General features: G+C 37.5%; 1 protein-coding gene across 1 annotated transcript; it reads right to left on the bottom strand.

The window, feature by feature from the left end:
- On the bottom strand, positions 212–17883 carry DUSP19 (dual specificity phosphatase 19). The gene is made up of 4 exons (XM_005675884.3): positions 17488–17883; positions 12391–12437; positions 8061–8213; positions 212–2747 (listed from the first exon to the last, which is right to left on the bottom strand). Exons 1-4 carry the CDS (start codon positions 17711–17713, stop codon positions 2490–2492), a joined length of 684 nt encoding a protein of 227 aa, XP_005675941.1. The 5' UTR covers positions 17714–17883; the 3' UTR covers positions 212–2489.

The following is an 18662-nucleotide window of genomic DNA, read 5'->3' as shown; positions in this document are numbered from 1 at the left end:
AACTCTTAAATAACTACAAGTAACTAAATATGTTCAGGAGGCTTTGGGCAGAAAAGTCAACTACTTAGGGACAGCTGGAAAAGTCAAATAATTCCTTGTGCTACATTTCTGTTGTTTTTTTTTTAAATGTATTGTGGGTTTGCTTGTAAAGGTGTTAACTCACCCAGTTTATTGTGTAAGGTAAAAGGACAATACTATGATTTATAGTTGCTACATTCCAGAGTCTTTGGAGAATTTACCTTTGAAGGAGACTTTCTAAAATAGGAAAATCTGTTTTAAAATAGAGGCACAAAGTCCCTGAAATAGTTTTGTCACTCCCTCAAAACAGATGTATATTTGAGATCTGTCCATAATATGTGAAGGATTCCCTCGTGGCTCAGATGGTAAAAAATCTGCCTGCAGTGCCGGAGACCCAAGTCTGATCCCTGGGTTGGGAAGATCCCCCGGAAAGGAAATGCCTACCCACTCCAGCATTCTTGCCTGGAGAATTCCACAGGCAGAGGAGCCTGGTGGGCTACAGTCCACATGGTCACAAAGAGTCGGACATGACTGAGCAACTAACACTTTCATTTTCTCTATAATATGTGGAATAGAGAATCATAGTAATAAAGCTCCTTTTTGTGAATAACTAGGCATGACAGTGACATACTCATGGGAAGCCAAATAAACATGTTACATGTATAACCTATCCTTGCCTTACATAATACCCCTCATTTAAAAGACTGAATTCCCTTCACTGATTTATTTTAGATACAGCAAACTACTACCATTTAAAAGAAAACAAAATTGATGCTCAATGCCCTTCTGTAGATGTGCCAGAATATACATGTTTGCACTGTAACCAGATCACTACAGGCAACAACATATAACTGCAGACAAAACTAAACTATCCATAAGGAATAAGTTCTATTTAAGGCTTCATGTTCACAACATTTAATGGCTGAAAACTAAATAACAATAACAAAGGAAAATGTATTTAAATAAATACTTACACGTGACCAGACAAGGTTTACCCAGCAAATCCTCAGCAATATTAACTATAAAGACAATATCATACGCCAGCCTCATATTTAAGAGGATTCTGTCTGCAGGCTTCAGACAGCTCACTGTAGGTTGATTATACTTATGCTGCTTCTTAACAGATGGAAAGTTCATAGCTTTGCACACGATGACATCTTGTCAGGCTATCAGCAATCTTAAAACATAATTTGCATTTATCGCTTCTACTTTTTGCTCCCGCCAGCATAAGAAAGCCTCTTTTTCAAATGCACAGATGTGCTCAATGTGCACTTTCCAACTTATCTATAGGAAAATGCTTGCTTTCTATAATGTGTATCTAAGGAGAGCTCAGGATTTTCTTACTAAAATCTACAGGGCAATGATATTTTCTAAGTCATGCAAGTCTACCTGAAAGCTCTTAAATTCAATCTTAATTATTATAATTAATTTTAAGTGGATTTTTATTCTGAATAATTCAAAGCATATCTTTAAGCAAATTCATAATGAACAGAGTTTAGCCTTGCCAACAAGGAGACTTAATAAAAAAAAAAAGAAACCATTCAAAGCCTCTGGCCAAAAATAAAATTGTAAATGATTTTGGGCTTTCTAAAAATGTATTCAAAATTTCTTACAAAACCATAAGTGTTCTTTCCTTAAAAATATGTTCCCTTGTAGAATACCAAACTAGAAAACAGACCACATTTTAAAAATGATTCTTCAGGTTGAAACACTTTCCTACAGATTCAAGGGGATCAGATAATTATGACATGGAATCCAAAAACAGAATGCTAGGAACCCAGAATAAAAAGTACACAATTTAAGAGACTAGCACCTAATTAAAGAACCATACGCTCACAATAATGTAAGAGAGCATAGCTACACAAACATAGCTACATGTTTTAAAAAAAAACAGAATATAAGTTAAAAATCAGAATGAAAAGCGGGTGCATTTTCATAAAAGGACATACAAATTTTGTGAATAATGTAACTACTACATAAGTATTGTGTAAATCTTCAGATTTTGGTTACCTTTTGGGGGAGGTTTAAGGTATCATTTTTTAATCTTAAACTCTTTTCAAAGAAATTAGCCTTCTTCTGAAGTAGTAAATCAAACAGCACTTCACATTATTTCTTTCATGGAAATAGTTACTGGCATAGAAAACTACCAAAAGTTTTAATCAACTAATTTAATCTTTCATGCTTTAATATAGATATTAAATGTAAACCTTTTTTTTCTACAGAAGTCAATTATTGGTAATACATTGTTATTTTTCCTTAGCAAATCAAAGCATTTAATCTCACGTTATAATACTAAAGAAAACATGATATAATTTAAAAATTTATTTATACCCTAGTTTAGGACGATCAATTGACCTCTATTTCCACTTGAAAAAAAAAGCATGAGAAAAGGAGGTTGCTACTAGTTTACTCTCCAAAAAAGGAGGGAAGGTAGTGGCTCTAGAGACCAACTCAGAAAGTACAGTTGTCCATCATTGGCTAGAATGTAACTCAGGAACTGTTGCTTCTTCTAATTCCTGTAGTTTGTCACATCTATTCCTCTCTTTGCCCCCTTGATATGTACGAAGCTGCTCCAGAAAGCCAGCGTTGGGACATATGGAAGGCCTTGCATTTTTCACCAAAGAAAAAGCACTGGTAAATGAGATTTCTTCAGAATTCATTAGGAAGCCTATTATAATTGCAGCAGCTCTGGAAACTCCTGCATTACAATGAACAAGAACCACTCCATCCTATAATAAAACCAAACAAAAATCTTCATTATTTATTTAAGAAGAGTTGTACTGAAAACTTACACTATTTAAAAATTATAAGATAAAAATATTCACTTTATCAATTTATTTGACTCAGTTTATTCTGATATAGTGCATCAGAAACCAATGCACTGTAGGGAATGAATGGGGAAAAAAATCAATCAATTAATCAACACCTTCTTTTCCCACCTCCCAGGTTTGAAATGCTTTGATGATATATTTGGAATTCTGAAATTATCTTTTACTACCCTGAAGTAATCTAGTAAAGTACACACAAAAGTCTAGTAACTTAGTAGCCAAAGGCCTATAAATAAGAGAAAAATCAGAGAAAATATATGTGGAAATATAAATAAAACCACAATCATAAACTACACAGAAAGCTCATATCCTAGGTACATATACCGTTCCTATAAAGAACTCGTATCACTGGCTTAGACATCTATCTATAAAATGATCAGTAAGGAAAAAATGTTCTTCCTTTGGATCTATTTTATTCTGGAGGGAAGTGACCTAAAAAAATAGTTAAACTTATGAGGCAGTAAAATGTTGACTCAAATAGCTCATGACAACATGAAGTGGAAAATGTAATTTAGACACCAGCATGAGGTCAATAAATGCAAAACGTTTCAGGTAACTTGCAAATGATACTTTACAAGTGAAAAGGGACACAGTGCAAGACCAATGCTAATGGGGGTAATATTGCATTAAAAATGAATGTGATATATCTGATGGATCAGCACTGATACAGGTTGGCTTATCTCAGGCCTTTTAAAAGTTAATGATCTTAATGAAACATAGTGAATGGCGAGCACACCCTGCAGAACCAGTCATTTTAGTTACTTCATTTCTTGATTTTTCTTTTCATACAACACAAACAACATAGGAACAGGGAAGAGGAGAAAAAACCTGACAACTGAAAACTCTCTGCCCAAAGCAAACATCAACAATGCTATATGTTCATGGCTTATTAGATTATTTTACAAGGTAGTTCTTAGATGCATACATCGGTTGAAAAATTCCTTTCCTAAGACTATTATAACAAGTGTAGCAAGTGTATCTCACTTCAAGAGAGAAAGATGATTCACAAGATTAGTTAATATTTTAAAAATTCTCATATCAGAAAGACAGTTTCAATTGTTTATATTTATATATTTCAGAGTCATTTCCAGATATTGTTTCTGCACAAGAAAAGCAAAACAAAAATATTCACTATGCATATACAGAACTTTTCTCACTTTGTACAATGGCTCTTTTTAATAAGACTTAAGACATTTTAAAATCATATTACAGTAACCAATGGACACTGCCAATGAACTTCTTTTTAAAAAATAATATTTATGTATTTGACTGCACCATGTCTTATTTGCAGCTGGCAGTGTCTTTAATCATTTCTTGCGGCATGTGGGCTCCAGTTCCCTGACCAGGGATCAAACTAGGGACCCTGCAGTGGGAGCTCAGAGTCTTAGCCCCTGGATCACCAGGGAAGTCCCACTATTAATGAACTTCTTTTAACGCAAAACAAATCAGATTTTCCAAAGAAACTTGGGCTCATAACATTAATAAGAGATACCTTCCAGTGTAATTTTTAATGTTTCCTATGTATCAGTTATTGCTATTTTATGATCTACACATATGCTTTTGAAAATGAAACTAGCTTTATTTTTAGTCTTACAGTGTAATCAGTTTTAGCTATTATTTAATAATGTTAGTATTTTCTTCTCTTACATTCTTTATGTAACAGATACTTTTCTGTTAGTTTTTACAGCCTTTGAATTTACTTATTTACCTCTTATTCCTCGAGTATCATACTGCCCTTGAAAGTATTTCCAAAGAAACTACTAGCTTCATATTCCCTCTCAAGAATTCAAAGTAATGACAATTAAATAATTTATAAAGCAATTTTTCTTTTGCATTTGCTGTTGTCCTATGTTTAAAAGGCTTTTTCCTCTCGTTGATCCAGCTAACCATGGCTTCTAAGAAGCCTGTCTCTCTGCTTGAGAGGAGGGCAGGAGGACTCTCCAAGACATCTTTTTATGCCTAGTACTTAGAGCAATTTTTGGCACATAGTAGGTGTTCCATAAATGTCTGCTAAGCAAAATAAATTTTGCTATGCATTTTGAGAAAACATTCTCTTAAAAAATCATGTCACCATTTTGCAATGGGCATTTAGGAATTATAGTATTTCCATTTTACATAGCTTGCTTTGTTTTCATGTTGTTATTCATAGCTTTTCAATTAGATTGCTAGCTCCTTAAAGGCAGCAATATACATCCCTTCCTCCTTCTCAGAATAAGTAACTCATATTTTTTGACAGATCAAGTTCAGATCTTTTTTTAAAAAATAAGTCTTTTGATATATAGAAAAATACATTAAAATACTACAAGTGGCTATATGTATTGGTGAAAATGCATGATCTCGATTTTTACTTATCTATATTTTTCCAATGTTATAAACCACTTACATGTTTTAAAAATCACATCTTATAAATAATAAAATAAATGTGGAATATCAAATACACATTTTGTACTAACAAAATCTTCTGCACATAAAAAAGGGGATCAAATAAATACTCAAGTAAAAGAACTCTTGAACCTATGGAAGTTATCTTACTACTACCATGTCATGTGTATTTCTGTCCCTTTGGGCATAAGCCTGGCAGATAACACATTAGGGGGAGATACAGGAAGGACAGAGAAACCAAACAGGGTTTTATAACTACAGAGAAAAATGAGGAAAGACATGGGGAAATGAAAGACATTCTATTTGGCAGCTGTATGTGAAAAGACGAAAACAACAAACTAGGGCCTAGAACAGTAGTTCTGAAATAGGCAATTCACAGAGTAATCGCATTTAATAATACCTGAATATACAACAGGCAAAATCATGAAGAGATTTCTTCTAGGGGAAAAAAAAAAAAAGAATGAAGAAAATTCAAAATTCTATTGCTAAAGTTAAATGTGCATTATCTAAACGATAAAGAGTTTCCAGGGTAAGGAAATAATCGCTGAGGCTCAGGTTCCAGTAAAACACATAAGGCTTGAGAAATCAGAACATATTATATATATATCTCACAGCAGAAACACTTCAGGCATCTCCTCAGATTCCCTTGATCTCATGGACCCTCAGCTTGTTCCACCTCAGCTGCCACCTCTGTGGCTATTTCCCGTAGGCCTACTGAGTTCAGCTTGCCTAAGAATACCTGGCTCTTCCCCCACGTCAGTCTCTGCATAGACCGGTACACCCTGAGTTCTGGATTCTCTTGCTGCTTCTGAACTTGGATGGCAAGTCATACCACAGGGCTTCAAGGTGGGTGCTGAAAAAGTGGGGTGCTGTAACCTGGAATTGTAGGGTTAGTTACCTCTCCATGCCTAAACTCTGACCAATGGGAAACAGGAGCTGACAGAGAGCCCGGCAGATAAATTCTCTCTCTTCTCTCTTTCCCAAAATCTGTACTGAGGTGCAGTTTCTTTGGATCCCCTGCCTGGGGATGTCCTGGGTACCACCTCGCCAAGGAACCAGCTATTTTGCTATCAGCTCACTGTGAAGCTGTGCTCAGCAGGGTAAAAACATCACCTTATATTGGTTCTCATCCCTTTCTGAGTCACTTCCCTTTCTTCTCACTCTCACTGCCTAGGGACTACACCTCTCAAATGAAGCATCAGCTCTAAATCCTTGCCTCAGGTTCTGTTTTCTGAGAAACCCAAACTAAGGACCACTTTAATTAACTATTATCCATTTCACTTTTTACTTGAAACATGTGTATGTTTAATGTCTAATATGACATGTCTAATATGGAGATAAATATGAATAATGTTTACATTTTTCCATTACCATCTAAGGCATATTATACATCTCCTTAGAAAAGCAGCTAACACAGAAACATTATCCCTTTTATTCCTAAGACTATTAGCTGGTACACTGGCATCTGACAATCTAGAATCTATATAATTTTTCACATGCTAAAAGAGTGGCCAATATTAGGCTTTGAATTAGAAAACCTCTTTCTTTTTTCTTATCCAAATATCTACTATTAAATAAGGTTGAATAGTTTAATATTTTTTCAGAAATCTAGAGGAAGGTATCTAGAACAGTGTTGGGCACATAAGGCACTCAATAAATATTACTAAATGAAAGGAAGAAACAGAGAGAGGCAAGGAGAGAAGGTAGAAGGAAAATCATTAGAAGTTAATTAAGTTATAATGTTAACTATCGTTTATTGCCAAGTGCTCCATGACAGTTAACTTTTCTCTATAAGTGCTTCTACATTCCCATCTATTTATCTCACATAAATTTTATAAGAATTATATATTGACTAAAAATGATATAATTTCAAGGCATAATAATTGGTAAAGCCAACCTAGAAGCCCTGCCTGTCAGAGTGTTCCCTTGGATCTAGTACCAAGATTAAAGTATTGTATTTTCTGTGGGTCTTCTAAAATCAGAGAACCAATGGACAGCTTTTGATCAGCATTTTCAAACAATCTTAGTAATATTCATCTTCATAAATACACTAAGGACCAGAGCAGCTTCTGTTCCATAGTTCACCTGATTACCTTGCAAAGTGGTCAGAGGGCAGATGGTTAGAGATGATCAAAAGGAACCTTAGTAGTGGGCTGGCCAGAAAGGTCATTCGGATTTTTCTGTAAGATGTTATGGAAAAACCCAAACAAACTTTTTAGCCAACCCAGTTGAGCAGAAAATTTTAAATCCTAACATTTCTTAGGAAGGCATATGAAGACGAGAAATTAAAGTTAAAGAATACAGACTTCCCTGGTGGTCCAGTAGTTAAGAATCTGCCTTCCACTCTAGGAGATGTGGGTTCGATCCACACATCTTTGTGACAACAAAGATCCCAGATGCTGTGGGGCCACGAAGCCCAGGTGCCCCAACTAGTGAGCCCGTGTTCCTCAACTAGAGAGCCTGAGTGCCACAAGCCACAGAGCGTATGCGCTCTGGAGCCTGCACACAACTGCAGAGCCCACGCACTTTGGGGCCCAAGTGCCACAGCTAGAGGGAAGCGCACAGGCTGCAAAAGAGAGCCCGATGCCATAGTCACGACCCACGCAGTCAAAATAGTAGTAGTAAATAAATGCAAGAAAATAAAGTTAAAAGTAAGTACCTCGCTGGAAGAAGAGCAACTGGAGGACTAAATAATTATAGGAATTAATGAAATATTGTTGAAAGGGAAACTTAATAATAGTTCTTACATATTCATTACAGAGAGAAGTGGAGAATGGACCAGTATTTTAAAATTTCTGTTCTTGAGGAACTGTGAATCGGTACCAAACTTACCTTCATTTTTGCTTGTTCAATAAATTCAAAACATTCTGGAAAATAAGACAGGATATTGGTCTCAGGCAGATCCAATATAGAAATATTCTTATATATAAAGTCATTGAGGAAAGCGTTTTCAACTCCATACGCAACATTGAGAATATGAGTCACCTTAGAGAAAAAAAAGATAATTTTCAAAAATTCACATGAATTAGGTTAATTAAACCTAAAAAATAATGTTTAAATAAAATTAAACCTAACTAGGTTACTTAGGTTAATGAATTAGGTTAATTAAATTGAGGTGTTGAGATCTGTAACAATACATAATTTAAGCATGACTCACTTGGGCTTCCCAGGTGGCTCAGTGGTAAAGAATCTGCCTGCAGTGAAGGAAATGCCAGAGACACAGGTTCGATCCCTGGGTCAGGTAGATCCCCTCGAGGAGGAAATGGCAACCCACTCCAATATTCCTGCCTGGAAAATTCCATGGACAAAGGAGTCTGCTGGGCAACAGTCCAAAGACTCACACAAAAGTCAGACACGACTGAACACACGCACACTTGAATAACACGTCCTTCAGGGAGCCTTCTCTGCCGGCCTCCTCCCTTACCAGAAGTGCTATTTCTACACACTCATATTTGTTGTTATTGTTGTTTAGTCGCCATGCCATGTCTGACTCTTTTGTGACCCCTATGGACAGTAGCCCACCAGGCTCCTCTGTTCATGGGATGTCCAAGACAAGAAGACTGGAGTGGGTTGCCATTTCCTTCTCTAGGGGATCTTCCCAACCCTGGGATCAAACCCACATCTGCTTGGCAGGCAGGTTCTTTAACACTGAGCCTCCAGGGAAGCCCGTATACTCCTATAGTACCCTCTATGTGCCTTACAATAGCCCTTATCACCTAGAGTTCGTCTCCCATATTGTACTGGAAACTCCACCAGGGTAGGGACCATATTTAGCCTACTCACTTTTATAAGTAAGCATTGTGAGTGAGCAGGAAACCTCACACAGAAAGTACTTAAAATATCTATTGAATAAATCAATTAATGTCCATAAAAAAATTAAAGGGACATGCATTAGTAGCAATAACTTTCCTTTCAATAATTATTTCCCTACTTTCCTTTTGTATTCTTTGTAAGTACAGTCGTTCTCAAGTGAGGCTACACACCAGAACTACCCAGTGAGCTTTTTAAAAGTTCAATAGGTACACCCTGAATTTTGGATTCTCTTGCTGCTTCTGAACTTGGACAGCAAGTCACACCACAGGGCGCTGGGCTTGGTTTCAAGGTGACTGGTCACCCAATGAGGTTTTAAAAAGCATCAATGCCACAGGGTCTCAATCCCAGAAATTCTGATGAATTAGTCTGGTTGAAAGGTGGGATGGTCGTGAAAGATTTGCTTTCAAATGGCACATGTGAGCAACCTCCTCCTCCATCTACGCATTCAAGCTCCTTTCCTGGAGTCCACCAAGCAAATGCAAGAAGCCATGTGAGAAGTTCGTTAAGAGGATCCAAAGGCTAAATGGATCAGATTCTGCCTCTCCTGCCCCTACTATCTTCACAGGTGTGGCTCTGGCAGTGCCTTGCTCCCTCCCCCAACACAGCTAACTGGATTCCGGTGGACACCTGACTTAAGCTAGATTGATTTAAGAAATTTAGAAAGAGGTGTACGAGACAGTTAGAATAATCCACAAACTCAGGAGCTTTAAGACAGCCATTCTGTATTAAGTGCTTCCAAATGAGAAGAGCAGATGTGCAGAGAGGGGCTGTGTGCCAGCGGATGGCCTTCTATTCTCTGGCACAGCCACTCTCCTCCCGGCTTCCAAAGAGCTCCCTCTGCCCTCATCTCCCCGCCCTGAGATCATCATATGCATTCTCTCTCGTTGCTCAGGTTTCTGTGGTCCACAGCCAAAAGAGTATTGATTAAGATATTCAGGGAACTAGACCGCATGAAGAGAGGGCCATAAGCTACTTACAAACCTAACTGCCTTGTGGAGGAAAACAACAGGAATAAACCTCTAATCTGCTCAAGAGGAGAGATGGGAGAATTCTAGACAGAAGGGAAGAACATTTTCAGAAGAGACTGTCTGAAATGTCCTTCTGCTTTCCCTGTGATGGCCTCTCAGGCTGTGTCAAGTTACCCTCCCACTCCAAGAGAACCTCTGGCCAGGGCTGTATGACTCTGCCTTTAATTACGTAATAGATGTTCCAATGTCGTATGATACTGATGTGTTTGCCCTGTCTTTAGAACTATATTCTAATCCCCCAAAGACCAAAAATGAGGTCTGACCACTTATAGAATATATATGTATCTATACAGCTTTCCTTGGAGAAGGCAATGGCACCCCACTCCAGTACTCTTGCCTGGAAAATCCCTTGAACAGAGGAGCCTGGAAGGCTGCAGTCCATGGGGTCGCTGAGGGTCGGACACGACTGAGCGACTTCACTTTCACTTTTCACTTTCATGCACTAGAGAAGGAAATGGCAACCCACTCCAGTGTTCTTGCCTGGAGAATCCCAAGGACGTGGGAGCCTAGTAGGCTGCCGTCTACAGGGTCGCACAGAGTCAGACATGACTGAAGTGACTTAGCAGCATACAGCTTTCCTATCTATCACAGGATTATGAAGATGACAAAATGAGAATCTTGGGGAAACTTGCTGAAAGGTAAAAGTGCTTTACAAATACTATGGGCTATTAAACTATCCAACGTCTAGGTAGTTTCAGTTCAGTTCAGTTCAGTCACTCAGTTGTGTCCGACTCTGCGACCCCATGAACTGCAGCACGCCAGGCCTCCCTGCCCATCACCAACTCCCGGAGTTCACACTCACGCCTATCGAGTCGGTGATGCCATCCAGCCATCTCATCCTCTGCCGTCCCCTTCTCCTCCTGCCCCCAATCCCTCCCAGCATCCAAGTCTTTTCCAATGAGTCAACTCTTCTCATGAGGTGGCCAAAGTATTGGAGTTTTAGCTTTAGCATTAGTCCTTCCAAAGAACCCCCAGGACTGATCTTTAGAATGGACTGGTTGGATCTCCTTGCAGTCCAAGGGACTCTCAAGAGTCTTCTCCAACACCACAGTTCAAAAGCATCAATTCTTCGGTGCTCAGCTTTCTTCATAGTCCAACTCTCACATCCATACATGACCACAGGAAAAACCATAGCCTTGACTAGATGGACCTTTGTTGGCAAAGTAATGTCTCGGCTTTTGAATATGCTATCTAGGTTGGTCATAACTTTCCTTCCAAGGAGTAAGCGTCTTTTAATTTCATGGCTGCAGTCACCATCTGCAGTCAGTTTGGAGCCCCCAAAATAAAGTCTGACACTGTTTCCACTGTTCCCCCATCTATTTGCCATGATGTGATGGGACCAGATGCCATGATCTTAGTTTTCTGAATGTTTAGCCGCTTGGAAATGCAATTTATATGTGTATTGATTCAATGATCCTGCTTGAAAAGAACTGTACTAAGTCACAGGTCATGGTGGTGGTGCTGGAAGTATTAGTCACTCAGTCAGGTCCCAGTCTTTGTGACCCCATGGACTGTAGCCTGCCAGACTCCACTGTCCAAAGAATTCTACAGGCAAGAATACTGGAGTGGGTTGCCATGCCCTCCACCACAGGATCTTCCAACCCAGGGATCAAACCCAGGTCTCCTGCACTGCAGCAGATTCTTTGCCATCTGAGCTACCAGGGAAGCCCAAGATGGTAGTGTTAGGGACCTAACCTAAAACCTTTCTAGGAATGAAGCATACTTCCAAAATGCAGTTTCAGAGGTCCTTTCAATCATTGACCTTGGGATGCCCTTTAAAATAGGGATAATAAGAACAGCCCCTTCATTGAGTACTTAGTATGTGCTAAGCACACAGGTTAACTCACTTAAACCTTACATTTAGGCAATATCAAAATTTTATTTTTTGAAGTCATTCAAAAATCAAAACCTTATTTAAACAATTAAGAAGTCTTGCTCTTCAACCTGTTCTTTTCCACTCCATTATTGCCCACCTATATAGTAACTACCTTTATCCATTTCTTATATATTCTTTTAGAGTATCTTTAAAAGATATTTATATCTTATAAGATAGATATTTATATCAAATATTTTATTTACTCTTTTTCTTACACAAAGGCAACATTGGGGATTTTTGGCCCTGTTTAAAAATGTCCTTCAGATCCTTTCATATCAGTATTTAAAGACTGTTGTGTGTGTTTTTTAAAAGCTATATAGCATTCTGTCATTGTTCATTTAACCAGCTCCCTACTGATGGAAATGTGGGTTGCTTTCAATAATTTGCTATTATAAACAGTGCTGCAGTAAATAACTTGGAACACTCCTGAAGTACTTCTTTTTACCTTGAGTCTTTTCAGTGTATCCAGATCATGAGCAGCATCTTGTGACCCTATAAGAAATAAATCACATCACCTTGAACATAAAAATAATTATCCTGACTTTTAATCTGAATTTTGTAACAATTCTGTTAGTTATTCATTTATTTTAAGAAATATACCTTGGGAGGACCTGAGTCCAACTCTTTGAAAGATAATTCAGGAATACTCATCAAAAAATATTCATCCTGTAAATACTTTTGGACTCAAATCCCACTTCTAGGAATTGTTTCTAGAAAAATTGGACCATTGATGGGGCATTGGGTTTGGGTGGATTTTTGATGTTTTCTTTCTGTGGGGTTTATTTTGTATTACCAACAATACTGTGAAGAATATCCTAATAGCTAATCTTTGCAATATCCAGAACTTTTAGGAAAAATTCCTAGAAGTGGGATTTCAGAGTCCAAAAGTATTTACAGGATGAATATTTTTGATGAATATCCCGTGAAAATATATACGGCCCCTTGAAATGAGAAATGTAGAAGAATATTTATTGCATGGAAATATATTTTCAATATATCAGGTGATAGAAGCAGGTTACAAAACATCAATCATTTTTGTAAAAACAAAAATAATGTATATGCTTAAAAATGGGCAGGAAGTATATAGAACAAAATGTTACAGTAAGATTATAGGTGACTTTTTTCTTCACGCTCACGATTTCTTTTGTAACTGAAGAAAAGAATATTTAAAAAGACACCCACAAAATGATCTAGTGCCAGCTCGTCTGGGAACACTTAGTAGCTTAGAGCAAACACTGTTGGTCTACAGAGTTCCACCCACGTTCCATGCACAACTAGGGCTGTACCCTTTTCCAGTTGCTCCCTCTGAAAGTTGGCTTTCCAGATCTCCTACATTTGAAAAATGACTCTAGTCAATAAGCAAGTTTATACAGGAGAATAACTAGTTAAACTAAAGTGAGTTACACAACTGAAAAAATAGGGCATTTATTATTTAAAGATTTCAAGTATTTTACTTTCCTGAATTAGGTTCCATTTCTACAGAAAACGGTTTTTTCACCTTAACTGTCTGGGAAATCTGCCAGCTTCTACCATGTGATTTTAGGTAGCTGGAAGGTCAGCAATATGCTGGTTGGCCAATATTCTCTTGGTAATACAAAGCTCACAGGCTCCTTACTGAATCTACGTTCAACTTTATTCTACTTAAAACTTAGCCTATCAAAATATTAACATTTGTTAATGGTAGATATGTAATTGCTATAGTCTATAATTTTATACACATTTGAAGTACCTAATAATTAAAAAATAAAAATAATCTCTCAGTTTTCTGTAGGTAGTCCTATTCATCTCCAGGAGAAGAAATGGGTTCAAGTAAGTTAACTGAAATTTGGTGGTTTTATATGTACGGTATCTTTTAAATAATAATTCCACTCTATTTCTTACAAGAGAAAAAAGACAAGAAAAGAAAGAAACATGCATGAATGAAACTCTTTTTTTTCTTCCCTCAACTGTCATTATTGTATTTCTCGAAGCTGGATATTTTCATTATTTCCATTAAATACATATACACCTCAAACAGAATGAGTTAGTCATTTTTCAGAGTTGGTTGTTACATGTTGAAAATGATTTCCAGACAATGAATACATTGATTCAAATTTAGTGTTCTTGAGACCAAAGCAACTGACTCTTCAAACACAAGGAGAGTGTTAATAGTGTGGCCGGATAATTTTAGTCAGTACAAATGGACTTTAGGTAATTGTCCTGTGTGTTTCATCTAATACTTGGTAGTATTCAGTTCATGTTACTTCTCTCTAAATTCTAGATATAAACATTAGCTTTTCTCCAAATTAAGTAGCTTTGTGTTGCAGTCTTCCATTAAGCTTTTGTTGGAAAAACACTTAATATTAAAAGAAATACTCTAAATCATTATAACAATATGTTATTTAACCTTTGTTTTGAAAAAGTAGAATGTATTCTTTTATAAACTACCTTAATTAACATTTTAAAGAAATATTAATTTTAAGAATTTTATGATTTTAACAGTGACAACATGAATCTATGATTGTGTTAAATTTAATAGAACTGAATAGCAAATCAATTTTAACTTATGGTAATTTTAAATAACAGAAAAAGAAGTTGATGAATAGGACTATAACTAAAGAAATAAGTTTAATAATAATAATGTACAGTTATATCTTACATTGACACAACCCAATAATATTCATGACCCTGGCCAAAAATTATTATGGAAATATTATAGATGAAGTAACTGATTTAGAAAGCATATTACATGCTATTGGAGCTGGGACTTCTAACAAGTTCAGTATTTTGCAATCATATGTATCATAAAATTAGGCTATGTAAGATCTCTAGAATTGTTTCTGTTTTTAATGAAAATACCAAATATTGCATAAATTCTGATGTAGCATGTCTTAATTTACAAATCTCTATTTTCATCATCACAGAAATAGACCAAAAAAGTTATTACTGAAACAAACCAAAAAGATATTACATTACAAAAAGGGAAATAAATAATATTCTAAAGAGAAATGTTTTGGGGAAATTTGTAGGACTGAATTTTCACAAATGGATAGAAATAGTAGCATAAATTTCTATACTGATAAGGTAAAATAAAATTCATGAAAGAATTTTACAAAATAAAGAGCTTTACAAATTTAATGTATTATCTGCCTTCTAAAAATATTGAGTTTTCTAGATATTAGAAATCCTCTATAATCTTATGTGTTAGTCGCTCAGTCATGTCCGACTCTTTGCAACCCCATGGACTGTAGCAAGAAAACTGGAGTGGATTGTATATCCTTCTCCAGGGGATTGTTCCAAACCAGAGATTGAACTGGGTCTCTCACACGGCAAGTAGATTCTTTACCATGTGAGCCACCAGGGAAACCCTTATAACCTTGTAAAGGATTCCCAAATTTTCACTTGGAATTGAAGCAAAGATCTCAAGATGTCACCGATTGGGACTCTGTAACAAAATGGACATAGCCAAGAAGTAAGTGTACCTTTTAAAACTACCCAAGAGAAAAGGAATTTTCCACTTTTACAAATCAAGTTGGATTCAAGAAAAGTCCCAGTGAGATTTGTTGTAAAAATATAATTTGCAAAACCAAGGACAAAAATACTAACTATGATCTTTTATCAACCTGTTAGGTATTTCAAGGGCCTATGTAAGATTTTTGAAATGCAGGAGCTTGGGTGAATTTATGAGCAAACTGAAACAGACAGATCATATTTGTATAGCTTTCCACCTTCTTTATCCATCACCCAAAACAATATTTAATTTCATGTAGTGCTAGGTGGGAGCTGTGTTGCTTTGAAGAGATAAGGAAGTTTTCTGAAGCAACCTAGAAACAATCCCTGTATCATTCACCTGGAAAAACTTTAAATGTAACCATCCATAGGTCCCTCGGGAATAAGTTATTTGCAACCATCTCCCTCTCTTGTAACCATATCCTTCCCCTAAGAAAGGAATATTTCATGTTCTGATTCAAAGAGGAGACCATGTAAGGACTAGTTTCAGAAGTCCCTCCCACCACTCATTCAAGATCCTGGTAAGGTTCCAATGCCAGTCAGAATAGTACCTTGATCAGCCCACTTTGCATAAGTCTAGATTTAAAAAATAAGCAAAGTTCATGAAGACTCTGAAAGAGTGAAAGATATTTTTAAATTCTACCATAGTTATTTTAAACCATTATTACTACAATAGAACCACATAACCAAAAAACGTGCCTGGATATATTTCCTTTCCTAGAAACAGTGTGCAAATCCTGGGTGAAATTTTCAGACTAACTAAATGACCCACTAAATTTTTCACTGGGCTACAGAAACTAACTGGACATAATTATTTGGTGAATTTAAAAACAGATCATGTAACAATGCACACAATACATACTACAATAAATAACTCAAATGTATACTGCAACTGATACGTTTCAAAAAACTTTTGCAACAACTTTAGGACAACCCTATAAGATAAGCAGATATCCTTACTTCAGCTTTACAGATGGTCTCTTGGAGGACTAGAGAGAATTAATAACTTGCACTGGCTCATCTACTATAAGTAGAGTAGGAAGATTGAGGCTGAAAGCCTGGACTCTGAGGCAGTATACGTTAATGATGGAGAGCAGGAGTGTTATCAGACTTGAGCTGTGCAAGTTATTTAACCAATTGTTAAATTCAATTCCAATCTGAAAAATGGAGCTAATGATCTCTGTTTCACAGAGCTTTTAAAAGGAGTGTGCACATCACACAGCATCTCACTGGCTATTCTTGACTCCCAATTCAGTGTTCTTTTTACACAAGAGAGGCTTGGCTATATAAATACTGAAAAATCATTGATTTTTCCAAGTCTTAATTTCTCTATTCATAAATGAAAAATTATTCAAACCTACTTAAAACACTGTTGACTATCTTTTAAGAACACTGCATCATGTTTGTGCCAAGCTAACAAGTTTGCACACTCATATCTGTGCTTCATTTGCTATTTGTAAATTATGCGTTGTGCAGGGAATCTCTATTCATCATAATACAAGAAATCATAAACCATCAGACTCATAGCTATAAAATAACAATCCACCTTCTTAACAGTCCAAAAACAAGCACCAAGGATAGATGTGGCCACAGGAGGCATGCACTCCATATAGCTGCAATCCCAGGGCAGGCAAACAAGCACTTGTCTCTTCAAGCATTAACTTTTCTACAACTTCAACCCTCATCACTTGTAGTCTTGCCTAATAAAAGCATTATTTTTACTTTGATAATCTTTTAAGGCTATATCCTTTCATAATCCAATAAAATACACCATCCATGTGTTGTCCTCCAGACAAGTTGGAAAAACAGGAAAAACGCTTTTCTAAAATTCAAATACCAGGTGCTATGTGCTACTAGAATCTATGCCTCTTAGGTTCATAGTGTGGCAGAAACAGTCCCAGGCAGCTAGTGGAAGTTCCTAATCCATAAAAGGAAACATTTCAATTTTCTGGCGCTTTTAGCTGACAGCACAGACTACTATATACTAGGAGGAAAAAAGAAGTGATATGGTTAAAAGAACTCAACGATTTAGCGGCAAATCAAATATACTCACCCAGGAGCAACCATGGCTTAATAACACCAACTTTCAAGTCCAAGCTAAGGTCCTGCACATAACCACAACCTCCCCCGCCGCTTGGCTCTACTTCTTCCACAACATGAATTCTGGCATCTTTCCATGTTTCTATAATTTTCTTTCCAGTTAGCGTTGTCACCCTGGTGCACTGCTTCCTGAGATTATTCCGGGAGAATGCCTTAATTTCCTGGTTAAGGGAGTGCATTACCTGAGCAGTGGCTAGGAACAAATACAAGCAAATCCAGCTAGCACAGTGATGGACCGAACTGAGCGTCCCTTAGTGTTCAGTTAAGAAAAACAACCTCATGGGCACACGGCCCCGCAAGTAACACTAGCTGACACTCGCCGGGAGACGAGAGAGCCCGGCTCCGTTTTTCCCAGCGCCGCAATGTAAGGAGAAATTTGATTGGCCATTGCGAAAGGCACGCCGATTGGATGCTGTTTCTGCTTCCTGTTTTAGTGGAAAACAATGCTATCCAGGCAGAGGTCTCCCTTATTGTTGCTTCTGCTGCTGCTAAATCGCTTCAGTCGTGTCCGACTCTGTGCGACCCCGTAGACGGCAGCCCACCAGGCTCCCGCGTCCCTGGGATTCTCCAGTCATGAACACGGGAGTAGGTTGCCATTTCCTTCTCCAGTGCATGAAAGTGAAAGGTGAAAGTGAAGTCGCTCAGTCGTGTCCGACTCTTCGCGACCCCATGGACTGCAGCCTACCAGGCTCCTCCATCCGTGGGATTTTCCAGGCAAGCGTACTGGAGTGGGGTGCCATTGCCTTCTCCGCTTATTGTTGCTAATGCTAAGTCACGTTAGTCGTGTCCGACTCTGTGCAACCCCATAGGCGGAAGCCCACCAGGCTCCCCCGTCACTGGGATTTTCCAGGCAAGTACACTGGAGTGGGTTGCCATTTCCTTCTCCAATGGGTGAAAGTGAAAAATGAAAGTGAAGTCGCTCAGTCGTGTCCGAGTCTTAGCGACCTCATGGACTGCAGCCTACCAGGCTCCTCTGTCCATGGGGTTTTGCAGGCAAGAGCACTGGAGTGGGTTGCCATTGCCTTCTCCTTATTGTTGCTACGTAAAGCTATCTTTTTAATACACGCCGATTGGTAAAATATAAGAAATGATTGGCGAGCTGGTATTTCCTCACACTTTACAAACAGT

Source organism: Capra hircus, chromosome 2 (genome assembly GCF_001704415.2).
Source record: "Capra hircus breed San Clemente chromosome 2, ASM170441v1, whole genome shotgun sequence".
Taxonomy (NCBI): Eukaryota; Metazoa; Chordata; class Mammalia; order Artiodactyla; family Bovidae; genus Capra; species Capra hircus.
This window is presented reverse-complemented; position numbering and strand designations above follow the sequence as displayed.